At 40.6% G+C, this 24584-nt stretch overlaps 1 protein-coding gene across 2 annotated transcripts in view; it reads right to left on the reverse strand.

Annotated features, from left to right (window-relative positions):
• Positions 1-24584, reverse strand: part of GABRA1 (gamma-aminobutyric acid type A receptor subunit alpha1) — a 52154-nt gene that overhangs the window by 21168 nt on the left and 6402 nt on the right. For both annotated transcript variants that reach the window (XM_045829258.1, XM_045829250.1), the window contains exons 4-6: positions 12725-12792; positions 5182-5402; positions 2884-2966 (exon numbers count right to left, since the gene is read on the reverse strand). In XM_045829258.1, the coding sequence (XP_045685214.1) occupies positions 2884-2966; positions 5182-5402; positions 12725-12792 (372 nt within the window). The remainder of the gene's footprint in view (positions 1-2883; positions 2967-5181; positions 5403-12724; positions 12793-24584) is intronic.

Below are 24584 nucleotides of genomic sequence, written 5' to 3' on the forward strand. Positions count from 1 at the left end.
TCAGCCAGGATCCAATCATTTAGTCAGTCCTTCCTAGGTCTAGCACTTGCCTGGATCTTTTTGTCAGAATATAATCTGAACTTTTCCTTTTAGAATCCAAGCCTTATTTTGCATTTTCCTCAAAATCCAGTTAAACGGTGTCAGCAGCATCGTGCATATTGACTTGGGTTTCTGGCCTCATGAAGAGGGCTTTGTCACCGAGCAGAAAGGGCAATTCAGCGTGGCAGCCCGGATCTAATAGAGAGTGGGAAGGAAAAATTTGCTTTTCCAAGTATCGTTCTTATCAACATATGGATGAAATTACTTTGGATGCTTCATAAACATTTATTATACGGTGTTCTACTAAATTACTGCAAAGTCCTCTCGTTCTCTTCTCTGATTGGTTGGCAAGATGTTTGTTTCGAACCCGAGGTCAGAGCACAGTTAGCCCACTGCTGCCTCAGTGTCTTCATCTCCGAGACGGGCTGGTCCGACCAGGTCAGAGGAAGGACCGCACAGGAAGCGCACACCGAGGTGGCCTCGCGCGCCAGCAGCGGGCAGTGCCGCTGAGTCCTGCTGCTCTGTGCCTCCGAGAGTGCGCCGCCTGAGCCCGCCTTTCCATGCCATCCTCGCCTACCTCGCCTCACCACAGGCCTTACGCCCTCTTTTCTGAGGCCAACCTCCCTGACACTCAAACAGGGAAGGTGTATTTAAAACCTGATTACCGTGATCTTTATCCCCTGAACGAACATTTATGGAGTGCCCGCGTTTTATTAGGCTCTGTGTTAGGAAATACTGAACAAAATAGATCCTACTCCTGTGGCATTTACAAGTCTCCAGACAAAAACAAAGTGTTAACCAATAACTAAGACTAATCATTATTTCACAGATAAGCAGGATACAGTAACTATGTGTTGTGATCAAGAAGACTGACGCAAATTTTGGTAAGGTTATCAGGGAAGGCGCTAGGAGGTGATATTTATGCTGAGATGTGGAGAGATTAAAAAAAATAAGTCAGTCATGCTGAGAACCAAGGGAAGAGGGAGGGACCCAAGCAGAGAGAAAAGAGCACCTCAAAGAAAGGCTCTGAGGTGGAAAACAGATTACTTAGGGTTCTTTAATTTGAATTTTCTTATATGAGAGACTGTTTATTTTCTACTCACTATTCATTTCCTTCTTCCTAAAATACATTCAGTTTTCTTCATGATGTCAGTGTGCCTGGCTAAAAATATTTCTTCCCAGCCTCCTTTGCAGTTATCATTGGCAGTGAGACACAGCTCTGATTAATGAGATGTGAGATGTCTGTTAGGATTCTAGGGAAAGCTTTTATCTTGTCGACACAGGCACTACTACTTTCTTCCGTGTTCACTGTTCCTCTTTATCTTGAAAGCAAGTGCAATAGCTGGAGTCGTAGCAGCCGTTTTGTGACCAAAAAGAACATCCAAGGACATCTTAATATATCATCCTTGTTAAGATGCTGAATTAATCAGCAATCAACCAATAATCACTTACCTTCATGTATCTTACATGAAAATAAAACCCTGCTTTTCCAACCACTGCTTGAAAGCATTCCCCAGTAATGTACTGAACATGTAATTAATTATCTCAAACAATACATTTTTGAAAATAGGGGCACTATTCATAGTCATACCAGGATATTAGGCATAAATCTGTACTGTTCCAGGCAAACTATGATGCATGATTTCCCTACCTGTAAGGTTAATTCTTGAATTGGAAGGGCTGATGCACATACAAGTGCTTACTGCACATGTAATGCACCAAATCATTGTTAAAAATGAGACTGGCAATCAGGAGAAAAGTTAATAACTCATGGCACAGAACATTCATCAAAATGGGCAAAGAATGGGGAGGAGGGGTTTATCACCAAAGACCTATTTAGCTGACAGCTGTTGAAGTGGTATATGGTTGGGTTTCAGTATAGAATCAGATTTGTAAAGAAATGTGTCTCTCCATGACTAGTGCTGCTGGAAGCCCAGAGGCCCTCTGCTATTTCCTTTGCTTGCTGTCTTCCTACACTACCACTATTTTTTTTTCTGTGAATCATACACCTTCACCAAAATAGTTGATTAAACTGCCTGTCTAGAGGGAACAGAAAGCTGGTTAGGTAGTCCAGGGGTTGACTCAGTCCTGGCACGGAACTCCCCTGCAGAAAACCAGAAATGCATCACTCCTGTGCACTCTGTGTCTGCACACCAGTTGGAAGCAGAGGGGTGAGGGAAGGCAGAGACCCTGACTCCGCCGGGCACTGTTCTCTCGGCTCTGCTACTGTGTGCCCACACGTTCAGTAGCCAGCAGAACAGGAAGTTATTGTGGAAGGGGTTTATCTAAAATACCTTGAAGGGCATTCATGTATACATGAATTTCATGCAATACGAAAACAGGCCTATAACATCCCTAAGATACCGATTAGGGTAAATTCTTTCCTGGCTACATCTATTAGGTATAAGCTTCATTATTATGAAACAGCTAATTATTGTCCTTTGCCAGCTACCAATATTTCCATCTGACAAACAAGTTGAATCATTCTTAAGTTAAATAAATGTCAGTGGTGATAGAAAATAAACACAATCGTCTCCATTTACTGGAAAGAAAATGTTGTCTATGAGGTGTAAGCATCCATACTCTAGTTCTTTTTCTCTGAATTTACCTTGGGCAAAAATATAATTTTCCCTCTAAATAGTTAAATACAGGAGATGGGGAATAACCCCTTCCTCAAATAGCATTAAAACGTGAAGTCAAAGATGGTTACTTACAGGAAACACATGCAGCAAATCGCTAGCTAAACTTTCTTGACAATCTTTCTCTCTCTAACAGACATAACTAATTGGAGGTCTCTTGCTTAAGGACTCATACAATTTTAAAAAGTTATGTAAGTTTACTCACAGCTTCCAAATTTTAGTGGGCAGGCGTGGGCGTCCATGGGGAAGTCCTCCAAGTGCATTGGGCACTCAGCTCTCACTGTCAGCCTTGTCGTTTAGGACACAAAGAAGAGCCTATAGATTAGACACTTCCTGATACACACGACCGGGATGTTGTTCACTATAGCAAATGTATGAACAAAGCAGGCGAGACTGGCATAAACTATAGCACTACATTGAGCTGTTAGTAATCAATTATCTTAAAAGCATTATTTACAATGATGCCTGGATTCCACCCATTTTTGTTTATTTTGAGAAAGTAAGTGACGCTTGATGGCAAACATTGCTAATGTTTTTCAAAATAAGCATCATCAACTAATCCACCTAGCTACAGCAGGTCCTTTGAGGGGGAAACTGGATATAAGCAAATATATACTTGTAAACATACTAATTCACCCTTGGTTGAGTGGAAGACATGGAGAGCAAGGGAAAGAAGAGAATTCCCCTTTCCTAAGTGCAGCCCTCCCTACCTCTTGCCCTGAAACAGGTGAAGCGGGACCTATGTCCTCAGGCTCTGTGTGACTGAGGTTGATGGAAGTGTGCTTGAGAGAGAGGGTGTGATCTCACTGTGTCCCAGCCCAGCCACTTGGTTTTATTTGCAGGTGCACTGCCCAGTTGAGGCCAGGATGTTTCTGTGCTTCCCTTCAGTTCTCATCTTCTGGGAATGTGAATTCTATTCATGTTCTAAAAAGGGTATTTAAGAAAGGAATTTGCTGAAATATATTCTATTGCCTTAGGTAGAATTAAGAGGGAATTTATGCCCCAGTTCCTCACGTGATAATTGGGGAATAAATATTCACCAATATTACTAGGTAGCTCAAGAAATGTGGTGAGATAGATTTGTAGCCAGTAAAGTCAGGAAATGGTTACAACACGGATGAAAGCAAATCTGAAGTGTGTAAATTAATGATTAAACTTGCGTTCTTAAGTCAAACCGTGAAGGAAAGTGTTAACGCATCAGCAAAAGTGGTGCGACATTTAGGAGATGGGCGATATAGGCTAGTTTTTGGTGAGGGATATTGCGTACATTAGAAACCATTACTTGGTAAACTTTTCAGTAAATGCAAACCCCCATCCAGAACACTGGCAGCTGTGAGGGATGCAGACTGGGTTTAGGGTGTTTCACAAGGCAGAATATTTCGGATTTCAAATATCAATAGATACAGCTCGGATGCGCTGGAAAGGTCTCAACACACCTGTCTCCTGATCCTGTATTTTCATTCTCTTTTTTGGATTTTTCATCTTTTAAGTCCTATTATGCTTTTACTGGTTGAATCCAACATCAAATGTGGTTCTTGAAGGATGTTTTTCTGTCTTTTTCATTTAAATATTTATGTATAAAACTAGGAATTCTGGCAGCTTTCTCCAGAAACAAAATATCACTTTATTCCCATGCTAAACAGAATCCACCAAGTCTAGGATTTTGCCTTCATTACTTTTCATGCCAAAGGAATAACTGGGTGGTCTGAATTACCAAGTGCTGGCCAGATCTATAAAAAAACAACATTTTAACAAGTCAAGTGGGTATGAAATAACTGCTTCCCTTAAAAATGAATCCTGAACAATTCTTAATTGCTCATAAATTATAAATAGTTTAACTACCTATTGTATATAAAAATATTCAAAAAAATTTTTGAGTGTTTCCTTCATTCAGCCATACACGAATGGTAGGTGCTAGGCTTTCTGATAATCTCTAATTGTGGGAAATGTTTATAAGTCAGAAATATATAATCTCCAATTTAAGCAACATTTTAAAATATCTATGTTCTCAACCTAATGCTGTCATTGTGAATTCATGTACCTCTTCACAGTGTATACTTCCACATGAAGCTATCGTATTTAAGAATTTTGAAATTTCCCTTGTGTTTTCCCCCTTCCTTTTAATTAGAAACAGTTTCAGATATACACAGTGGGGTAGCTGTTAGAAATTTAATCTAGACCTCACTGGAAGGCAGGAATATACCAGGTTCATTGTAGGGAAAGGGAGTTCCTCATACTGCATTAGAACAGGTGGGAGAAATACATTGAGTTTCTGGATATATGTTGTAAACACTTCTTACAGTTTATCTAATCACTTTATTGAACACTGAACACCCGTGTAATATTTAGCTAGCTCATTTTTCACAGCAGAGTAATTGTTACTTGAGTAATCGGGGGAAAAAAGAAACCCAGACGCCCTCCCGTGTCCCATCAGCCTGATGGTCACCGGCCCACGGAAGAGAAAGGGGGCGGGGAGACTCGCGCATGGAAGCGGCCGTCCTACCTCATGGTGTACAGCAAGGTGCCGTCCTCCGTGATCCGCAGCAGCTTGTTGGGCATGGTCATGTTGTGCGCCACGGACTTCTTCCCGTTGTGGAAAAAGGTATCCGGGGTCCAGATCTTACTCGCCATTAGATTGTTCAGTCGGAGAACTGTCATGGGTCCTTTAAATTTTAACCTTTCATCCTTCCAGCTTTGACGGAAAAACACATCTATTGTATATTCCTAGGTAATTTTAGAAAATGGCAGAGTTCACTGTGATATATTTTGCAATGCAAATAGCTTACACAGCAGTGCACAGTCTTTGCAACTTTAGAAGCAAAATATGAGCTACATGATATTTCCAGACGTAAACTTGTAGCCTGTACATGTTGATGTCAGGTGAATCACTGGTTGGCATCATCATTTTTTGAAATATCACAGATGCCCGCCCGAAATATTTCTTGGTCTGAAAAATTCTGTTGATTAGCTTTTTAGATACTATAAGTGAAAGAAAAATAATGCTGTACTCCTACCCCACCTTCACTACACCAGCACTTGAAGAGATAGAATATTTCCAGAGGTTATGACACGTGGGAAAATTTTTAGTGAGACAATTCCAATTGTAAAGATAAAGCATAGAGTTTTGGAGGCCCCTCATGGTCTCTGAAAACCCTACATCCAATCCCAAATCATCCATGGTTCCAATGTAGGTAGGACAGTCCCATCTCCTTTTTAGCTCAATTAAACATTTCTTTTTAAATCACAGATAATGTATGTAGACTTTCAACTCTACACGACGAAGATGAATATGAAAATAAGGGATCTGTTTCACTGGTAGTTTAGATCTTTTCCACAAAAACCACAAAGAATGTAGAACATGAGTGAGTGTGTGTGTGTGTGTGTGTATAGGACACACGAGAAATGTGTGAAGCTCATCATTATTCACAGCCAGGGACTCTTTATTTGAATAAACACAGCATTCTTTACGGCAATACCCAGAGACAAACATCTGCTAATCTGAAAACAAGCAATGTGACTTACCAGCTCCTAAAATTGAAAGGCTAATATCCATCTTCCTTGCAGGATTTGCTACACTGACACTAAATTTGGAGCTCAATGGTTTGAAGTAAGATTACTGTATTCTCCATTAATCTTAGCACGCTTTAAACTAGAAGGAAGACTAACTCGAAAACAGCATGCTACATTTTCTTAATCCCCTAAACCCTGATGCATCAGAAAGCCATTTAAAAAAAGTAGTATACATACCAACTTTTGGACATGCAAAAAAAATGTCTGTGTTTACACATTTCGTGCATGAATTAACTATCTCTCAGACTTCTACAAGATTGGGTAAAGACTGAATGAAGGTTCATCCTCTGGCTCCCTTTTGGTATTGCTGGGCCCTTACTGATCAAGTAACTAACAATTATCATTAGATAGTTTACAATGTACCAAGCATAGTGTGAAATTCTGCTTGGAACAAAAAAGTGTAACATGACGCCAATCTACCTTTGCAGTCAAGAGAAGTTACCTTCTTTGTTGGTTAGCTTTTTCTGTGTCTGGAAGTGTCAGATGAAAGACACTGGGATAGATGAGACAGGAATTTACTCACCAAGGAACATTTGTCTAAGCATCTGTTAAATTTAGCACAGGAGAAATTGTTTAATTTGGACGCTGTAAGAAAAACTCACGGAGGAGTGGGATGGGCATAGCGCGGTATTTTCCATGAGGAGAGCAATGGGGGAGGGAGCCATGGGCTCCGCCAGGAAGCGGCGCAGAGCAGCAGTGTCTGCCAGGGGCCCTGAGTGGATGGGTTTACTCTGAGCTGCCTGGGCACGTCCTCGTCTCTGGACAGCAGGCAAGCTATGAGAGGAGGACATAATAATGATATTCCCATTGCTTAGGAACAGCCGCATGAGCTCTATCCTCTGCAACCGAATTACTTTAGCCTGGTCAGCAGCGGAGGGAACAGGTATTTGTGAATCAAAGTTCCCGGGGTGTCTAAACTGACCAAGTTCCCATGAATCTAAAAATTGTGTCCCATTGCTTGCTTGTTCCACGGGGATTTCTGAAAATAAATGTGAATGTAGAATAAATTTCAAATACAGTTATTATCAGATCTTTGACGAGACATATACCAAAGTCATTGATTTCAAAAATGTGTCCAAACATGAAAAAAAATGCTGACATTTACAAGAACAATCATATTTACTGCCAGTTTTACTTATCTGTGCTAATAGCAGACAATGGCATCCCCGAGTTCATTCAAGATACTCTCTTTTCAAATACCAGACTAGTCGTCCAAATACTTGGGGGCACGTACGCACGGGGAGCGACACCAACTGGGGAAGTTTTCATTTCCATTTTCCCCTCTCTCAGAGGCGGAAATGGAAACTGAAATAGAGTTGATGATGATCGGCTCCTGCCTGCTCAAGAATGTAAATATTCGGTCTCCCATGTTCTGGCCACTGCCCCTGCGACACTGCCATGGTGGCAGCAGTTGGCTCCCAGCAGCTCCTTGTAGAGCGTGACACTGCCCCCATGGCAACAGTGATCGGACCACGGTCGGCCAGAGCCCCTTGTTCAGGGAACCGGGACAAGGGGGAGGAGAGGGCAGAGCTGTAACATAATGGTTATGGATGTAAATTCCACACCTGCTAACTAGAGCTGAGCTGGCTGTGCCGGCTGCACAGCCCTAGGACGTTTTTCACCTTCTCTAAACCTGGGTTCCCCAATCCGTAAAGGGGGGATGGTGGCAGTACTTAACTTCATTTGCCTGTTTGGGGAAGTGAGTTCATATAAGTAAGTAGCTTGCTAGACTGTCTGGAACACAGGAAGCTCTCAGTAAGTGTAAGAAGTTATTATATGTCTCCTATTTTATTTTATTTTAATGAACACACATTCATAATGGATTTTTATGTAGCTGGGAATGAGAAAGCACTATTTCTTCAGAATGGTGGTAGGACAGAAAACCTGAGAAAAGGGAAAAGATTGTCACAGCCAGGCAAAGTAAAGACAGAAGGCAAAAGACACGACTCCAGAGGAGACCGTCCGAACAAATAGGAGGCTGTGCTGAGGGACCTGTTCGAGGTTCCGAGTTCTAGGCCCTGCCTCTCAAGGGACAAGTCTCTCCAAGTTACCCTGTTCCGCAGACGGTGTCCCTTGAGAAACTGAGGCTAATTTTGAAGACTGGGATGAAAGGTGTTTTGTCCCTGAGTAAATATTGTGCTGGAGTGTCCGCCCTGGCACCGTGCATTACCATCCGCGTGTGCTCTCACCGACTGCACTCTGAGTTCTGGGGGAACCAGGCCTCTAGCAGCGTGCTGCCAGGATATTTCTGTCAGAGCCTCGTGTCCTGGGAATGTGCTGTTCGATGGCTAATTAATGGTTTTTAAAACAAAGTTAAGGAGTTGTCCTAATTTTGTTTCCTATTCCAGTTGAAGTCAGATGATTAGGGAGCTGTGGAGTCTCCAGGGACAGACGACCTGAGTTCAAGTTGCTGCCTAGCTGGGTCACGTTCCTCTTCTAGAAAATGCGGATGATAAGAATACCTAGCTGAAATAGTTGGCATGAGGGTTAGATGAAATATGGTCTTTAAAACCCTTAGCATGGTGCATACCATATTGTAAACATTCAATGATGTTGAACGAATGTTGTACCACTTTAAAAACTACAAAGCTTTTCCTGTCTTAAAAAACAGCTTTGTCATTCTGCCTTCTAATTTCGATAGCTTCTAAATCACACTGCTCTATCTTATGCATAATTCTACTATAATGTGGTTTACATGATTAATCTTCTCATAGTGATCAGGCGCGTGTCCACTAGCCACTTAGCAAATCAGTTGCAGACTGATGGCAGGTTTGATTATAGAGCAATTCAAATGTTGTCTGGTTCAGGAGTTCTAAGCAATAGGGAGTATCAGTGGCATAGACTCCCTGCCCCTCCTTCCCGTCTGATATTTGACCAAAGAAAGACCGTGTATGAAGAATAATTCATGACAATCATAGAGTTAGTAATGTATCAAAAATCCTAGTGTGTATCTCTAGTCTAAGACAAAAATAAAGATATTGTTTCCTTAAATCACAATTAATCTGGAGCAATAGCTCAAAGGCAGGCTGGATATTTTTCAAAACAAAAGTTTTTGATTGCTGAGGGCTTTATTTGACCACTGTTCCTTTACAAGTCCTGTCAGGTTCCTCTCCTTTGCGAGTCATCATGCTTGGTACTGGACAGAGTAGCCATTTTATTATTATTATTATCATTATTATGATGATGATCATTAATGCAGTTGCCAGTGTGTGATGTCTATAATGCTTCACTGATTGGAAGCGAGCTTCACCAGGATAAAACATCCAAAAGCTCCCTATTCCCTGATACTCTTCTACTTGGGGAGAGGAGAAGGGGGGAGTGACTTCATCTGACGGGTGAATTTGGAAGGAGAAATCAGCCTCGCCTCCCTCAGCCTCTTCCACTTGTCTTTTCCATCCCGGATGCTGGCTGTTTGTAACACTCACAAATTTTTCTGTTCCTCCCTGCCGGAAGCTTTGCTGGCCGCCTGCACCCCAGCAGAGGGAGGCCAGCGCTGTCCGTTGACTGGGTGGGTTGATCTGGCTGAGCCTGACGTTCACTCTCTGAAACCCACTTGTCTGCAGTTACAGGCCACCTGCTGCACGGAAGGTGACAATACAACAGTATCGTCATTATCAGCAATAAAGGTGATACTGTTGTATTCCGTATCCCTTACTGTATTGTCATGTTTCCCAAAAGGTTCAGAACTCAGGTTGGAGAAAGGCGGTCATTTATCAAGTCCCTATGACTTTAAGTTTTAAGATGACATAGACTCTTAACCCTATCGCCCACTCAGTAGTAATTCAGCACTTACTATTAGCCAGCACGCACTGATACTGTGAGGGAGGGGAAACAAGTGTGTCTTTAATGCTTTCTGGCATCACTTTAGGAAAAGAAGACATTTATATGAGAAAAATAACATTATAAAACAGTGCTTTTTGTGAGGCCAAAAGTTAAATTGTATTTTACAGTCAATAAATGTGACTACAATGCCGAAAGGGGAAAGTTAATTTGATATTGGATTAATTAAAGAAAAAAAAACATTTTCATTAGGCGTTTGGGTCTTGATTTGGGCCTTTGTGGAAATACAGGACTTAGGTGGGCAGAGAACAGAGGCAGCTGCCGTGAAGGGCACGTAAGCAGTTCAGAGGCAGCGATAATAACTATGATTTATTGAGTGCTGCCAGTAGACGCTTTAGTTACATATCTCATTTAAAATTCTTAATAGCCCTGTAAGGGCAGGTAATCAGAATAATACACCCAGCACAGGCTTAAGTGATCTGCCCAAGCCTTGCTGCTGACGGGGGAAGAACTGTGCTCGGCCGGCCTGAAGCCTGGAGCCGGCCCCGCGGACCCCCGAGGGGTCGCTGGCCCACACAGGTGGTCGAAGTGAAGAGTCAGTATTGGGAGCAAGTGGGGACGAGTGGTGAGATCACTCAGGACTTGCAGGGCATGCAGGCAGAGGAGATGAAATGTGACTTGAAACCTCACTGGGGTCTATGAAGTGTCCTTAACTGGAAAAGGGGCGTGAGGGAATAGTGTTGTGGGAAGAGAAGCCCCCACGTGGGAGGGTGACGGTGAGTCCTTGGAGAGCACTCGGTGCAGCCACAAACGCTGTGTCACACGTGTTCGGTGAAGTGGCTGCCCGGCTGACCACAGTGACCAAATGTGCTGCCAGGGGAGTAAATCCACAGTTGTGGCTAGCTTTTAGTGCATTTCTATTTCTTCTAGAGAAATAGTGGCTGTCATCTGTTGAGTACTTACGTACCAGGAATTTTTAAGTGTTTTTCGTGTATTAATTCACTTCATACTTGCGATCATCCCATGGGGTGTTATCATTACTTTCATCTTACATATGAAGAAACTGAGGTAGAAAGATATTAAGCATCCTACCCAAGAAAACACCCTGGTAAATGGAGGAGCTGGGATCATAAACCCAGACATTCTAGTTCAGAAATCCGTTTTGTTACCCACCACTTTGCTGTCTCTCAGGTGCTCTGATGACCCTAATTTGCATAATCAGTACATTTAATAACCTGTTTAAGATTTAGAGTATCCAATTATCATGAACCAGCATTTCCCAACATTTGATTCACTGAGTATGAGTTCTACAGAATGTCAACAAATATTGCATGAAGAAAAAGGATTTTGGACAAATGCACTCAAATGCAAATGCACCCAAAAGTAATGAAAGAAACTACTCAAAAATATTAAAACCATAAACAGTGTTTGTATCTAAATAGTGGATTTATGAGTGATTCTAAGTTGCTTCTTCATTTGGTTCTGCATATTTGAAATATATTATGAGCATGTCCTATTCTTCAAAAACAATACCACACATACTGTAATAAAATCTGGGTTGTATTTGCCTTCAGTTCTTCCTGAGGGATTGAGAGGAAGTTCAAGAGGAGGAGACATAGCTGCACAGTGACACATTCAATAACCTGTTTTAAGATCTAAAGTATCTAATTACCCTGAGCCGGTATTCCCAACGTTTGGCTCCTAGAGTATCAGTCCTATAGAATGTCAGCGAATGTTTCATGAAGAAAAAGGATTTTGAACAAATACAACTGGAAAACACTGGATGATATGGAAAACATATCACCCTTACCTCAGGACTTGTCAGAGCTTTTACCACGCACCGTAAATTTCACACTTTGGGAAATGCTGGTCTAAGTTGATATTTTCTATAGCTTTTATTCTGAATCATCTGAGCTACTAGGAAATCAGAGGACTCTTATGTTAAGATGGTGTCAACAAAATGGCATTTCAAAAGTAATATTCAATTAATATATCCTTGAAATGTTAATAATGACATGTCTCCCTTGTGATTTTTTGCTTACGCAGGAGCTTGGCTGTTGGCACTGCGGAAGCGTATGGAACCTGCAGGGCCCTGCTGAGCCCCAGCCCCATCAGCTGGAAGAGAAGTTCGTGTTAATCATTCCGGTCGGGAACAGAAAGAACAGGTATGGATTCATTTTACTCACACTGTTGGTCATAATTTACTGAGTGCCTTTCGCAATGGAGATGAATGTTTCCCACCAGTATATTTTAACTATTTCTCTGTCTGATTCTGGCCAAGTATTCCTTCAGATTTTATACCCTTTTCTACCTTTTAGCCAAAAACAATTAAGAAATTACAATATTTATGGCTATTCTATAATAGCTCTGGCTACCCAGAAACCTAGCATCCTTGAATCAACATGTCAAATGGTAGCTAACTCACACAATTTGGTTTACAGAACATAAGCCAAGGCAAAGCAGTCATGTCAGGGATGGAAGAGAGAAGACCGCACTGATCGATGACCATGAACGGTCTTGGCCTGGGAAGTAGCCAGGTGTTTTCTCTTACATAAATGTTATGGAACTATCATGTATTGCATGTCATGCACACAGAGGGACACACACGCTGTTCCCTCGACATTTAGGTTATATTTTTCTTTCAAAAATAAATTGAGAAAACACTCTGAGAAAGCCAAAAATGCAGTGTCACTTACCATGTCGTGGTCTGAAACGGGCCCGAAACTGGTGACGAAGATGTCGGTCTTCACTTCAGTTACACGCTCTGGTGAAGCAGGAAATTGGGACAGTGACTGTCTGTCAGCAGCCCTTACTAGGTCGCACCGCCACATACTCACACCCAAATGGGGACTTTATTGGCTTTGATTAGCTATTTCTAAAATTGGCCCTCTGTGCGGTCCTGATAATTTACTGCTTACGCATGAAATTTCACAGTTAATATTTTTTAGTGGAGAACAGAGCCTAAATATGCTACTTTGGGAAGCAGAAACTTGACGAAGAAGTCAGCTACCGCTTAATGAATTCTTCAAGAGTGGACACACTTTCCTGACTTATACCAGAGCCAGCCATTTCACATTGTAATAAAAACGTGTTAGCATACGGGCATGGTCTCACACAGCTCGCCGTATCTTCCAGGTGTTTAGACTGCTCTCGGGGAGTATATACCGTATGGTAGCAAGCTTTATTAACTGTTTCTGCATGGAAGGGTATGTTTTATAAATATTGCTTTCTGTCACTAAATCATAACTGAATTACCCAAATTACTCCCTGGAAAACTCTGACAACCCATATAAGTATCTTCAGTTTTGAGGATAAAAGGAACCTATTATGGCAGAGAAAAGTTCATTTAATCGATTCCATTTCAAGTTCAATGTGATTTTATTTTATTGGTCTCTGAGGCATATATATCAACCAATAAAACATATTTATTATCGTTTGCTGACAACTCAATGCAGACATTTTCAAGGAATGACATTCACTCACCAAAAAAAATAGAGAAAAAATGTTTCTTTCATAAAAGGAAACAATTTGTTGAGCGGTAAGAATGAAAAAGATGACTTTGTAATTTTCAGCGTTAGCTCTGAGAAATAGCAGCCCCGTATGTTTCATTCATCAGAACACGGGGTCTCTGTCACAGGGCAGTGGACGGGTGATCCAGTATATGCAATAATGAAGTCATTTGGATGTCAGTTTTATCCCTCAACCATCCCCTTGTAAACAGTTCATTACTCTCAGAATGAATTTCTCCCGAGGAGGTCAGGTTACACAGTACATACCATGTGTACCTCAAAGTAGACAATAATTTGGATGAAGCTAGGCCCTTCAATATCCAATGCAATGTTTCTTGGGTTTGTTTTTTGCAAACAATTTTGTCGGTCTAAAATGCTTAAAGAGCCCTTCGACATAAGAATTATCTAGGGTTTACCCTTTAAAAACTTCAAAATGGAGAACAGAGTTGGAGACAGGTAATAAAGTTGTGTGTTTAGAACGCCCTTCCAGCCTCAGTTTTGACGTGCCGCAGCAGCTGAGCAGCTTTAGAGGCACACACGGCTGCCAGCAGGAGGTCTCTGCCATATTAACCGTTGCCTCCTGTGCGAGGGGTTCCACACGCACCCCTCCCAGCAGTCATTTGTTCCCCAGGCTGATTTTCAGTCCTCGCAGGTTATGAACTATTCAACTTAGGGTGAACATCTTGAAAATCTGAGCGACATCTATGGAATTAAATTATACCCACTCTTCATTTTTGTGTTTGTAGCAGGGGCCGACCATTAAATGCATGCTCCTCTGGGAAGTTTATGCATCCCTGTCCGCACTGGAAGTGTGTGGCAGTGTGGGCCAGCTCTCCCGGGCCCCTTCCTCACTGTTACCTACTTCCTGAGTACAGGGAGGGCAACATTTCTGCACTTTAAGGTATTTCCCCAAGGGAGCTGACTTTACAAAAATTGGCTTACCAGATGTTTTAGGAGCAAGCAATCTGTTTTAGCTAGCATGATAAAGTGCTCTGAAGAAGAGAGATATCCACTTGCCAAATACGGGTGCTGTTTCCCTCTGTTGTTTTTAGATTTCTAGTAGATTACTATGCTGCATAAGCAATAACTGATAAAGGCCAAAAAGCCTATTTGTAAAGATTACCATGCTATTCCAACAGAACATAAAACATAGTTAAATTTACATACACTTTTTTACACACATATTGTTACCGTGCCATGCAGGGGTTAAGTGTAAATGGGAAACATCACATCAATGACTATAACCACATTTTCAAAGTCTGTTTCTTCATTCTTTGGTCTATCCTGGCCCCTGAGTGCATTTACCATGCCAGTTCATCATCTTCCAGTGATTCGTCTTATTTTCTACTAGCCACCTCCCTCTGAGATTTCCCAAAACTCACCATTGTAATATACCAAGGCATATACCTGCCCAAGACCCCTCCCCTCAGGAGTCTCTCAAATAACCTTCTCACCATGCACTGTTAGTGATTACAGGGCGATCACTTTAAGGATTACATATCCTTAAAGAGACGGTGATTTTTGCTGTTTCTCTTCCTCCACCTCCCAACATACTCACAAACCCAAAAGCTTAAGGCAGCGACATTGCCAGGTTCCCAAACTGAAGGCTGCCTGTGGGGATCGTAGTGACTGTGCAGCGACAGAATGAAGGAGGCGAGTGATGGCATCAGAAGTGAAGAAGCCCGCACAGCACAGTGAGGCCTGGGACACCGTCTAGAGCCAGGGGTGTGAGAATGAGAGAGGAGAACAGCGGCTGTCTGCACTCCCCTCTCGACGGTGTCTCCCTGGCCACACACCCAGGGTTCTCTGGGTTGTCATCGGCTGTTACTGGGTGTCCAGGGGAACCGAAGCTTTCCAGTGCCGGAAAACTCTGCTTATTATGTAAGCCCCTGGAAGGTTAGCCGTACATGGTAGCATGCATGCATCCCTAAGAAATCGTATTTTAAATAAATGCAGTCAACTTTTTTACCCAAGTGTTTTTCCAAAGTGCTTTGGTAATGCTACTCTAAAAAGTTGCAAGAGCTTTAGGGTAAGCATGAGGTCAGTATAATACATGATGTTTTTTTATTAAAAAAATAAAATAAAATATACCTTGATAGTGTAAATTTGGAAATTTCAGAAATATACGAAAAAATAACATTCCATGGAATACCACTATCCACATAAATCCACTGTTGATGTCTTGATGTATTCCATCTTTTTCTGTTCAGATATATCCTTAATGATTATCCTCAAACCATATTCTCAGTTGAGTCCCATGTCAGTGACCAGAACTACGCCGTTCACTGCAGCTCACCAGGAATCCCCTGAGTGGCATGTGAATTGGAGTTTTAAGGCAGCCAGAGGATTGTTGTAAATGAACTTCAGCCAAATTATAATCAGTGGGTAACTTGCTTTTTGGCAAAGGAATGGTGGTCTGAAATCACGACCTCCTCAAATTCAAGGGCAGGCTTAAATGGAAGGTGTGCTAACATGCAGCTTCTCTGACTGAGATGTAGGGGAATGGTGGAAGAGCATCCTTGCTCCCAATTCTAGGAAAATTTAGTCATCTCCTCCTCTCCCCTTCAGATGGAAACCCCCATGGGGTGGGAGGAGGGAATGCATTTATGTAAATTATTATCTAAGGAACACTAGAACATTAGAATCTGAATCATTTGCTCTAATGCTAGGCTTTACTGACAGCACTAGACTCTAAAGTGTTATTAGAAATACCTAGAAAGTACTCAGATGCTTTCTATGGATCACATGAGGAAAAGACAAGATATTTTTACGCTTCAGAATACTCTATTTCAGAGCATACAACGTGAGTCAGGAGCTTCTAATGAAGTTCAGCTGGAATGATTATACACCTAGCCGAAGTCACACTCGAATGAACCCCTTGGGTAACTAGGAAATAGTGTGAAGATGAAAATCACTTGAAATAATGTGGTTGGAAGATATGTTGAAAGAACAGATCAATCAGCAAGTGTTTTTCCATCAAATAGTATCGTCACGATAATCTTTCCCTGTCCAACATAAAAAAATTAACAGATTGTTTAAATATATAAACATGCTCAAGCGTCCCAGGGACAAACAGGGGCAGAGTCATGTAGAATGGGATCGTGATGATGACGGATGTTCGTACAGTGACTTGGGTGATGCCTTCCAGTAGGTTATGAGTGCACATGGAGTGTTGTTCAATGATGAAGAGAAGAATTAAAATCAGTCTCTGAACAAACACAGCCTTCAAAGACATGTTTTATCTGTCCGTACGTAACATACAGGCACACACATGTACACACACACATATAAACACCATCTCTGCACTCTACAACTGCTAGATGGCTGGAGGTCTCTCCTTCCTGGGGACTTCCTACAGTGCTGATAACCTGCTGATAAGCACTGAAATAACAGATGCTTTGCAGTGATAATTCAAAAAGATGATTAGTGCTCGAGGCAGAAATGAGAAGAGCAGTGGAGTATAGTAAGCAGTAAGCACATTGGATTAAGAGCCAAAAGCTCAGAATTTGTGATTTTCCTGGAGGACAAGTTGCATGGTGTTGGGTCGAATCCTTTAATCTCTCTGAGCCTGTTGAAAGAAGAAGTAGTCCTCACACAGTTGACTATACTGCATTGGAGTGAAAGTCAAATAAGATTGTGAGGCCAGAAACACTCACTTTGAGATGCGTTCGTTGGGTCCAGATGGCTGTTCTAGGTTAATGGGAATACATTGGTGAATAAAAGTGCAAACACTCTCATTCATCTGTAGCACATTATGGTTTTGGGGGAAATATATTTTAGATTAAAGACATAGATCAGGTAAATAGATAGATATGAGATATATTGTTATGTACAAACACATGCAAATTACACTAATAAATTTCAGATTGTCGGGAATTCTCTGGAAGACTATCTTTTGAAGAGATGACTTTCGTACTGATACCTCAAAGATGGGAAACTTTAGGGACCAGCAGATCCATGGAAGAATGTTTTAAGACGAACAAGGAACAAGACTCATGGTAAGTGTGTTGTGCTTAAGAAACAGAAAGTTTAACATGTCTGGAGCCCGGTGTCGCCGACGATCATGGTACAAGATGACGCTCTCACAGCAAATAGGGCTGCGGCTGAAAACCTTTGTGCGTTTCGTGAAGCCACTGACCTTTCTTCTAATGCAAAAAAAAGGCTTTGGGTAATGAATTGAAATTGTGTCACTTGGAGTTTAAGAAAGTAGCTAATGCTGTGTAAATAATGGATTGTAAGAGTGTTTAAAAATGAAGGGAGGAGGGTGGAGAGAGAATAAACAGTCAAGAGTTATAGGTGGTGTTTTATGAGAAATGCCTATCACAACAGCTTATTTCCTATGTCATTGGCCATATTTTCACTGGAAGTGCCGTCTACTGAGGAGCTCAGAGTAATAGTCACCGTGCCTGGTTCCGTGGACTTGTAAGTCAGGAAGGGGGTTTACTGCCTCCTTTAAGCTATTCAGTCTATGACTTCACTGAGATGTTCACTCGTTGGAGACTAAGTGGACTAACATTAGTCGTCCTAATAAAGTATATCTTCAGATTTCATTTTGAAATGCTTCTATTTGGAAATTGAAAATATCCTGGGCTTCCTGCATAAATACCAATGTATACTCCTGGACTGGGACAGTGTTTCAGCTCCCTGCCGATGTTTCTGTAAGAACATGTTGGCTCCATCCTTTGTTTCCCTCCCTTCATTCTTTAGAACCGTTGGCAACTTTTCCGAGTTGGTATGTAGTGCTACGTGATTTTGTTCATGTTTAGCTACTAATGATGCAGAGAGAGTAGAGACTCACACTTCAAAGTGTCTAAATAGTTCCCGATCTTTGGTTGGTTTTGCATTTCAAGAACTTAGATGATATATGTAACGGCCAGGGGAAAAAGTGCATTTTATTGTGGCCAGACATTCATCTCAATTTCAAGGAGAAATTTCCTCCTTCCCTCCTTATATTACGGTAAGTTCCTCCTGAGAGAGGGCTAACCTTTGGAGAAGATATGACTGCTGTGTTGGAGGAATGAGTTTCTTCCCTCTGTGTAAGTCTTGATCAGTATGTGTAACCTGCAGTCGCTTTGAAGTAAGAAACTTCCTGTTCCCGTTTTAGTTATATGAGGATGATAATGTAATGTAACAGTCTTGGAGGCAGATGCCATCCACTTAGGACTTTGTCCTCTCTTAAGTTGTCCAAAGTGGCAGCAGCCATGACAATTAGTAATGAGATTCTCACCTCAAAAACACTCGAACATTATTTTTCAAATCAAGAGTTCTGATTGTACCTGAAAAAGGAATCATCTACAGAAACGATTTTTTAAAAAATACTCAACATTGTTTCTAGAAAGAAGACGGGGAAATGGAAACTGTATGAAAGGTCCAAAGTAACTGCACAGAAACAAAATCAACTGTAGCCATTTATGAATCAATCATTGGGCCATTCTAAGGGGAGTCTAGTCTCGGTGGCTACATTTTATCTCAGGAAATTCTTGGCAATGGACTGGTAGGTGATTTATATACACCAGCAAGGGATGAGAGCAGGAGGTTTCTACACATGCTAGAACATTCCTTTGGGTATTCGGCTGGATTCATTAGACACGCCGACTTCACGCGCCGACTGGCGCTGTCAGCCGGCAAAGGTTCAGAGGTGCTCTCTGTTCATTTTCACAGTTCCTCCTGGGCTTTTGGTAACTGCTTCTCCACGGAAATTCAACTGAGTTATAGAATGCCTAGATACACTATTTCTGTGGAAATAGATTGCATTATGCCAAAGTCTGAGCATCTGCTACACACCCTTGCATTAAAAGCTCCAGGTGAAACTACAGCAAATTCAAAAAGAAGGGTTCCAGAGTAGAATTTCAAAAGATAGCACTAAAAGCCTTCATCTGGGAAGGTAAATATAACAACAACAGCAAGTGTGGATAAACCTAACTTTTTAAAATTTGATTTTTACATTGTCAGGATTTTAGAATCTTTTTATTTTATCAAAAACTATTGCACTATGATAGAAGTGTCTTGTCCTCTAAAGTTGTGAAATTCTAGCTTTTTAATATACATACAAAATAGATGTTTTAACTTTACTTGGGCATGAATAAAAGGTCCATCTCAACATCACACAAGTTAAAAAAAAATAACAAAAAAATCACATGAATTTCAGATCTCTTATATTCTGAGATAGAACAAAACAGAATTTTTAAAAAGTATTAAAGTATACCCTTTTCTCTATCCCTTAGTAATCTAAACTTTATAGAGTTGCACACAATTGCACAAGGATTAATCCAGTTTTTCCCCCAGAGTGCTCAGTGTTCTACCTTCGCATATTTTGACACAGAGACACATAAGGCAAGATCCCAAGCCAATTCCCCAGGGAGCCACCACCACCTGACTGGCTGCACGCACCTTCTACCAGCCAGATCCCTTAGTTGGAGGCATTTAAATCTTAAAAGCCGAGTTCTCTTGTAATAATTGGGCTAAAGGAAGTCTCAAAGGTCTTAGACAGGCACAAAAAAAATCCAAAATTAGGAAAATTATGAAAATAAGGAGAAAGTCTGCTTGGAGGCAGATTTTGTTTGTTACATAACATGCTAGTACTAAAATACCTTGAGAGAAAACTCCAGTTACACTCTGGTTTCAAATACTTAATTGAACTGATACCTCCAATTAAGTAAAATCTAACACAAGAAACAAAACCCAAAATCTCTAACACTCGCAGGAAAAAGAAAGACATATTTCACTAAATATCGGTGAAGTAAGGGTAAATACAGTCCACTCTTCGATGTCGTGCTGCTTAATTTTGAATAACGCCTGTATTCCTCCTACCTACGTGTTTACTTGTATCTACCTCTCTCGTCCATCCGGGCTCGTCACATGACGGTGCGCATCCACCTGTTTTCTTTGCCTTCTTTATCTGTCTGGTCTTAGAAAAACTTTGCGAGGTATCCATCATCCTGTACGCTATGTATTGAAATTCAACGTAAGGGCAGAATTTAGAAATTTTAACATTATTTTTAGGAAAACCACCAGCAAGGAGGGAGAGGGTGAAAATTCTGTAATTCCTTTAAAATGCGACTCAACCAAGATCTCACTTTCTTGGCACTGCGCTGGTTGAGTTCCATTTTAAAATGGTTTTTGCCCTAATCTGTTTTCCAGGGAGTGAAATAAAATTGTTTGTACAAGAAAAGGTGCTTTGGGGACTAAATGTGAGCAGGAGCCTGTGAAGAGGAGGAAGGTGACCCCTCAGCCTGGGGGCTTCTCCCAGAGGCTGAAACTGTATGTGGTTAACGCGCCTCACTCTGGAATTGCGTCGTATCATCAATCAAGTGTAGCCTGGTCTATAGAGAGGAAAGGGGGGTGGTAAATATGTCAATGGGAGAGCATTACTTTCATTAAAAACCCAAAATCTCCCTTCAGAATTAAATTTTGGATCCAGGTTTATGGGTGGGGTTTGCCCCCCTCCCAGAGTGCGGGGAGGCCACTGTGGTGGTGGCTGAACTGCAACCCGGGGGGTGCAGCTCAGGGTGGGGGGCATCATTGAATGTTCCAGATAGTTGGAGAGAATTCCGGTTCCTTTCGTTTACTATAATCACAGTCAGGAGGGAGAAAGTTGGGAAAATGCATCTCAGATACGTGTGTCCTGTGGCCCTGATTTACAACGAAAAGAGGAATTATGATTCGCACAGGCGTCCCTCGTGACACAGATCAGTCCGCGTTACCGTGGCCACGCGTTCCTCTCCTTCACCTTCTCCGCCCTCTCGCTTCCCTCTCTGCTCTCTCCTTCCCTCGGTGCCTCCTTTGCTCTCCTTTCGTCTCTAACCTTTCCGTTCTTTTTCCCTGCTTCCTGGCTTCTGCCTTCACCCTTTCCCCAGCCATTGTATTCTTGTGTAGTGACTATGCCCCAGTGCCTTTCAAAACCGTTTCTTCAGCCCCTTGTGGCAAGAAAGGAGTCGACCTCCAAAGCTTCCCCTTGAAGGAAGAGATTTTAAATGAGAACAAAATCCACAATCACTGACAATTTTTATTTGTGTTCTCTGGCTACTAATTATGTCAGTTCAGTTCATGTAAATGTTTATTTACTTTGTACTTAAAATATGAACAAAGTCAACTTATTTTTCTCTTTATGTTTCTGACTAGAGTATATTAAGTGATTGGAATTCCAAACATTCTATTCCTTTTTATCTCTTCTATCTCAAACAAAATGTCCCTTCCAGGATATCTCTTTTATATGCTATACCTTGATTTCCATTTTCTCAGCATGGTTGTTGGCCCTGTAAATGTAGCCTTTTTAAATAGTGTTATAATGTCTGCACATTGAGTCCTATCATCTGGATACACCAAGTTATGTATTTTGTTATTGGACTCGGGCTGTATATCTCCGAAGAGGAATGCTGAACCCTCTGGTGCAGTGTGTGTCTGAAAAACAGGTCGTGACAAATTTGCACACACAACAGTTGCTTACACTAGTCTCAAATCTAAGCGTATCACATTTTTGTATTTTCTGAGGGCATTCTGAACAAAATATCCCTGCCTTCTGCACAGCGTTGTTATTTCTATAAAATCAAACTTTTGCCATAATAAATATAGTGGGCCCCCTTGGTCTTTCAAGGGTAGATTACCCCAGCTGTGATTATAAATCCACTGAGGAAACTTTCACTCCCTTACAAGTTAATGACAGTCTTTCAAGTATTTCTTCTATGGAGTCTTTTCATCCGAAAGCAAATGGATGATTTTTTTTAAAGGTCCATTTTTGAAATGGAGATCTACTGGAATGCTTGTCATATTTAACCAACTAGAAATCTATGGTAAAGAAATGAATAATTCTACAGAGAAGTACATAGTAGATCATTTCAGTTTATAGCATCCAGAAATAATGGTGTTAACATTTTTCTCTGATCCTTTAACTGACTGTGTTTTTCTCAAAATCTACAACCTATGTTTAATATTTTAAAGGAACCTTACAAAGGACAGACATCCTCAAAATGTACTTAAAATTTTTAATGACTCTGGAGGTACATATAATAAGCATATACCATTACAGTCCTTAAGGCTGAAAAATGTACTCCAAAAAATTAGAGTTTAAGTTAGTCATTATTGAAGTTTTTCCTAAATCTCATATCCATCAGATTGAATTCCAGTACAGTACAGGATGATACATAAAATGAAGAGGAAATATTTGACCTACTTTTTAAATTTTTAATGTTTATTATATCCTTAAAATCACTGTTTATATGAATCATAAACATCAGAAAAAACATCTTTAGTAAAGATGATAATAAATTCATTCTTTCCAATATTCCCAGGTCTTTGAATTCACTATTACTATAGCATATTTTATCCATTTCAATTAAAAACAATGTACCTTGTGGCTATATGTGGTCAACTACCTATTACTCTTCTTTAATACATGTTTATTTTTTGTTATATTGGGAAATTTAATAGATAATAAAAGTAAATTCTACCAAAATAGTAATGTTGCATTATGAAATATAGTTATCTGTACTAATAGAAAGGGTGTGAGTGTGTGTAAAAGTCTTTAAAAAACTAAATAAGTTGCACAGAGCTTAGAAAGAATACTCATATTCACATGTAAAAGTATTAAATGGGATTTTGTAAACTAGAATAAAGATAAAGTTTTTTTAGATGGGTTATAAAATTCGGCTGATTTTGTAAGGCTGTATCACAGAGCAGGAAGGAGAGTAAGAAATCAGGTGCTTGCCCATCGTCACGTTAGCAAGCCTGGCGTTCCAAAAGTTATGTCACTGTCCTGATTACCCCTCTTTTTTTTTGGTACATTCCTCCCCTATCTGCAGTCTTTCTCATTTATTTCAGATTTTGTGAAACAGGAACCGTCTTCCTGGAACCAGTTCAGGTGCTGAGACACACACAGATGTCATACTAATGCATTGCGTACACCATTATGCACACCGTTTTGTCATCCATACATTTTTGCTCCTTAAGATTTTTTTTCTAAGAATGTAGTAAAGAAACACTAGGTGGACTGTAAAACCCCAAGGGATTCGTATAGAATGTCTTAGAATGAACGCTGGAAAGGGGTAAGAAGAGACACCAGGTGAGACCTTACACACATATTTGACTTGTGTCTGTGACGAAGCAGTTTCCCTTCAACCTTGAGACACTGATGGCATTTGACCGCCTCAGCACTGACCTGTGATCCACACCCAGGTGATCACACTACCCAGAGTATTGAAAAAGTTAATTTTAAATCTATGCGACCACTGAATGCTTTAAAATCAAACTGTGAATTCTTATTATTTGCATATCTTTGCTATCTAAGTGGAGAAGAGATGAATTTCTTAATACTGCCATTTAATTGTAATTTAAATATTGTTATGAAATAGTTCTATAAATTCTTTGGAGAATATGCAGCATCAGTTATAATTGGGAATCCTGGATTCTAACTTTGGTTTCCTATGTGACTTTGAACGTTGATTTATTTCCTTGCTTCGTTTGTTTTACTCTGAGATCAATATTTTGTTTTGGCTTCATTAGTCTTTGTTTAACTAAATAAGATAGGTTGCTCATCTTATTCAAGAGTTATTCAAGTGTAATGTCTAACACTATTTACTTTAATTGTTATAAATATTGTATTAAGTGCTATTTTCTTTTTTATTAGTATAAGCAATTAATTATAATTGACCAAAATTAAAATGTATTAGTATAGCCAATTAACCATTCCAATACAAAGAAAAATACATTGCTACTTCAGAAAATGAGTTTAAGTTTGAATGCATGCTTTATAAAAAACACTATCATCTATCTTATTCACCTTTTATCTCAGAGGTGGTGGTAATCTAATGCAAAATAGTGGATCAATAAGTAATATTCCAAAATGAATGTTTAAAGCGACAGATTGGGAGGTGTGCTGCTTGAATTCAGTATGCCGAATGAAGTAGGTGGACTCCTTAGGCTGGAAGAAAGATTATTATCCCCATTTCTCCCTGTCAGGTAAAAGTAACGTATCTTTCAGGTTATTATAGTTTTGTATCTGCCTTTTACGGCATAAGGGTATGCACATGGAACTACCATGCAAATTCAGTGA

The sequence above is a fragment of the Phyllostomus hastatus genome, unplaced genomic scaffold, assembly GCF_019186645.2.
Source record: "Phyllostomus hastatus isolate PE091 unplaced genomic scaffold, TTU_PhHast_1.1 phas_contig_150, whole genome shotgun sequence".
In the NCBI taxonomy this organism is placed as follows: domain Eukaryota; kingdom Metazoa; phylum Chordata; class Mammalia; order Chiroptera; family Phyllostomidae; genus Phyllostomus; species Phyllostomus hastatus.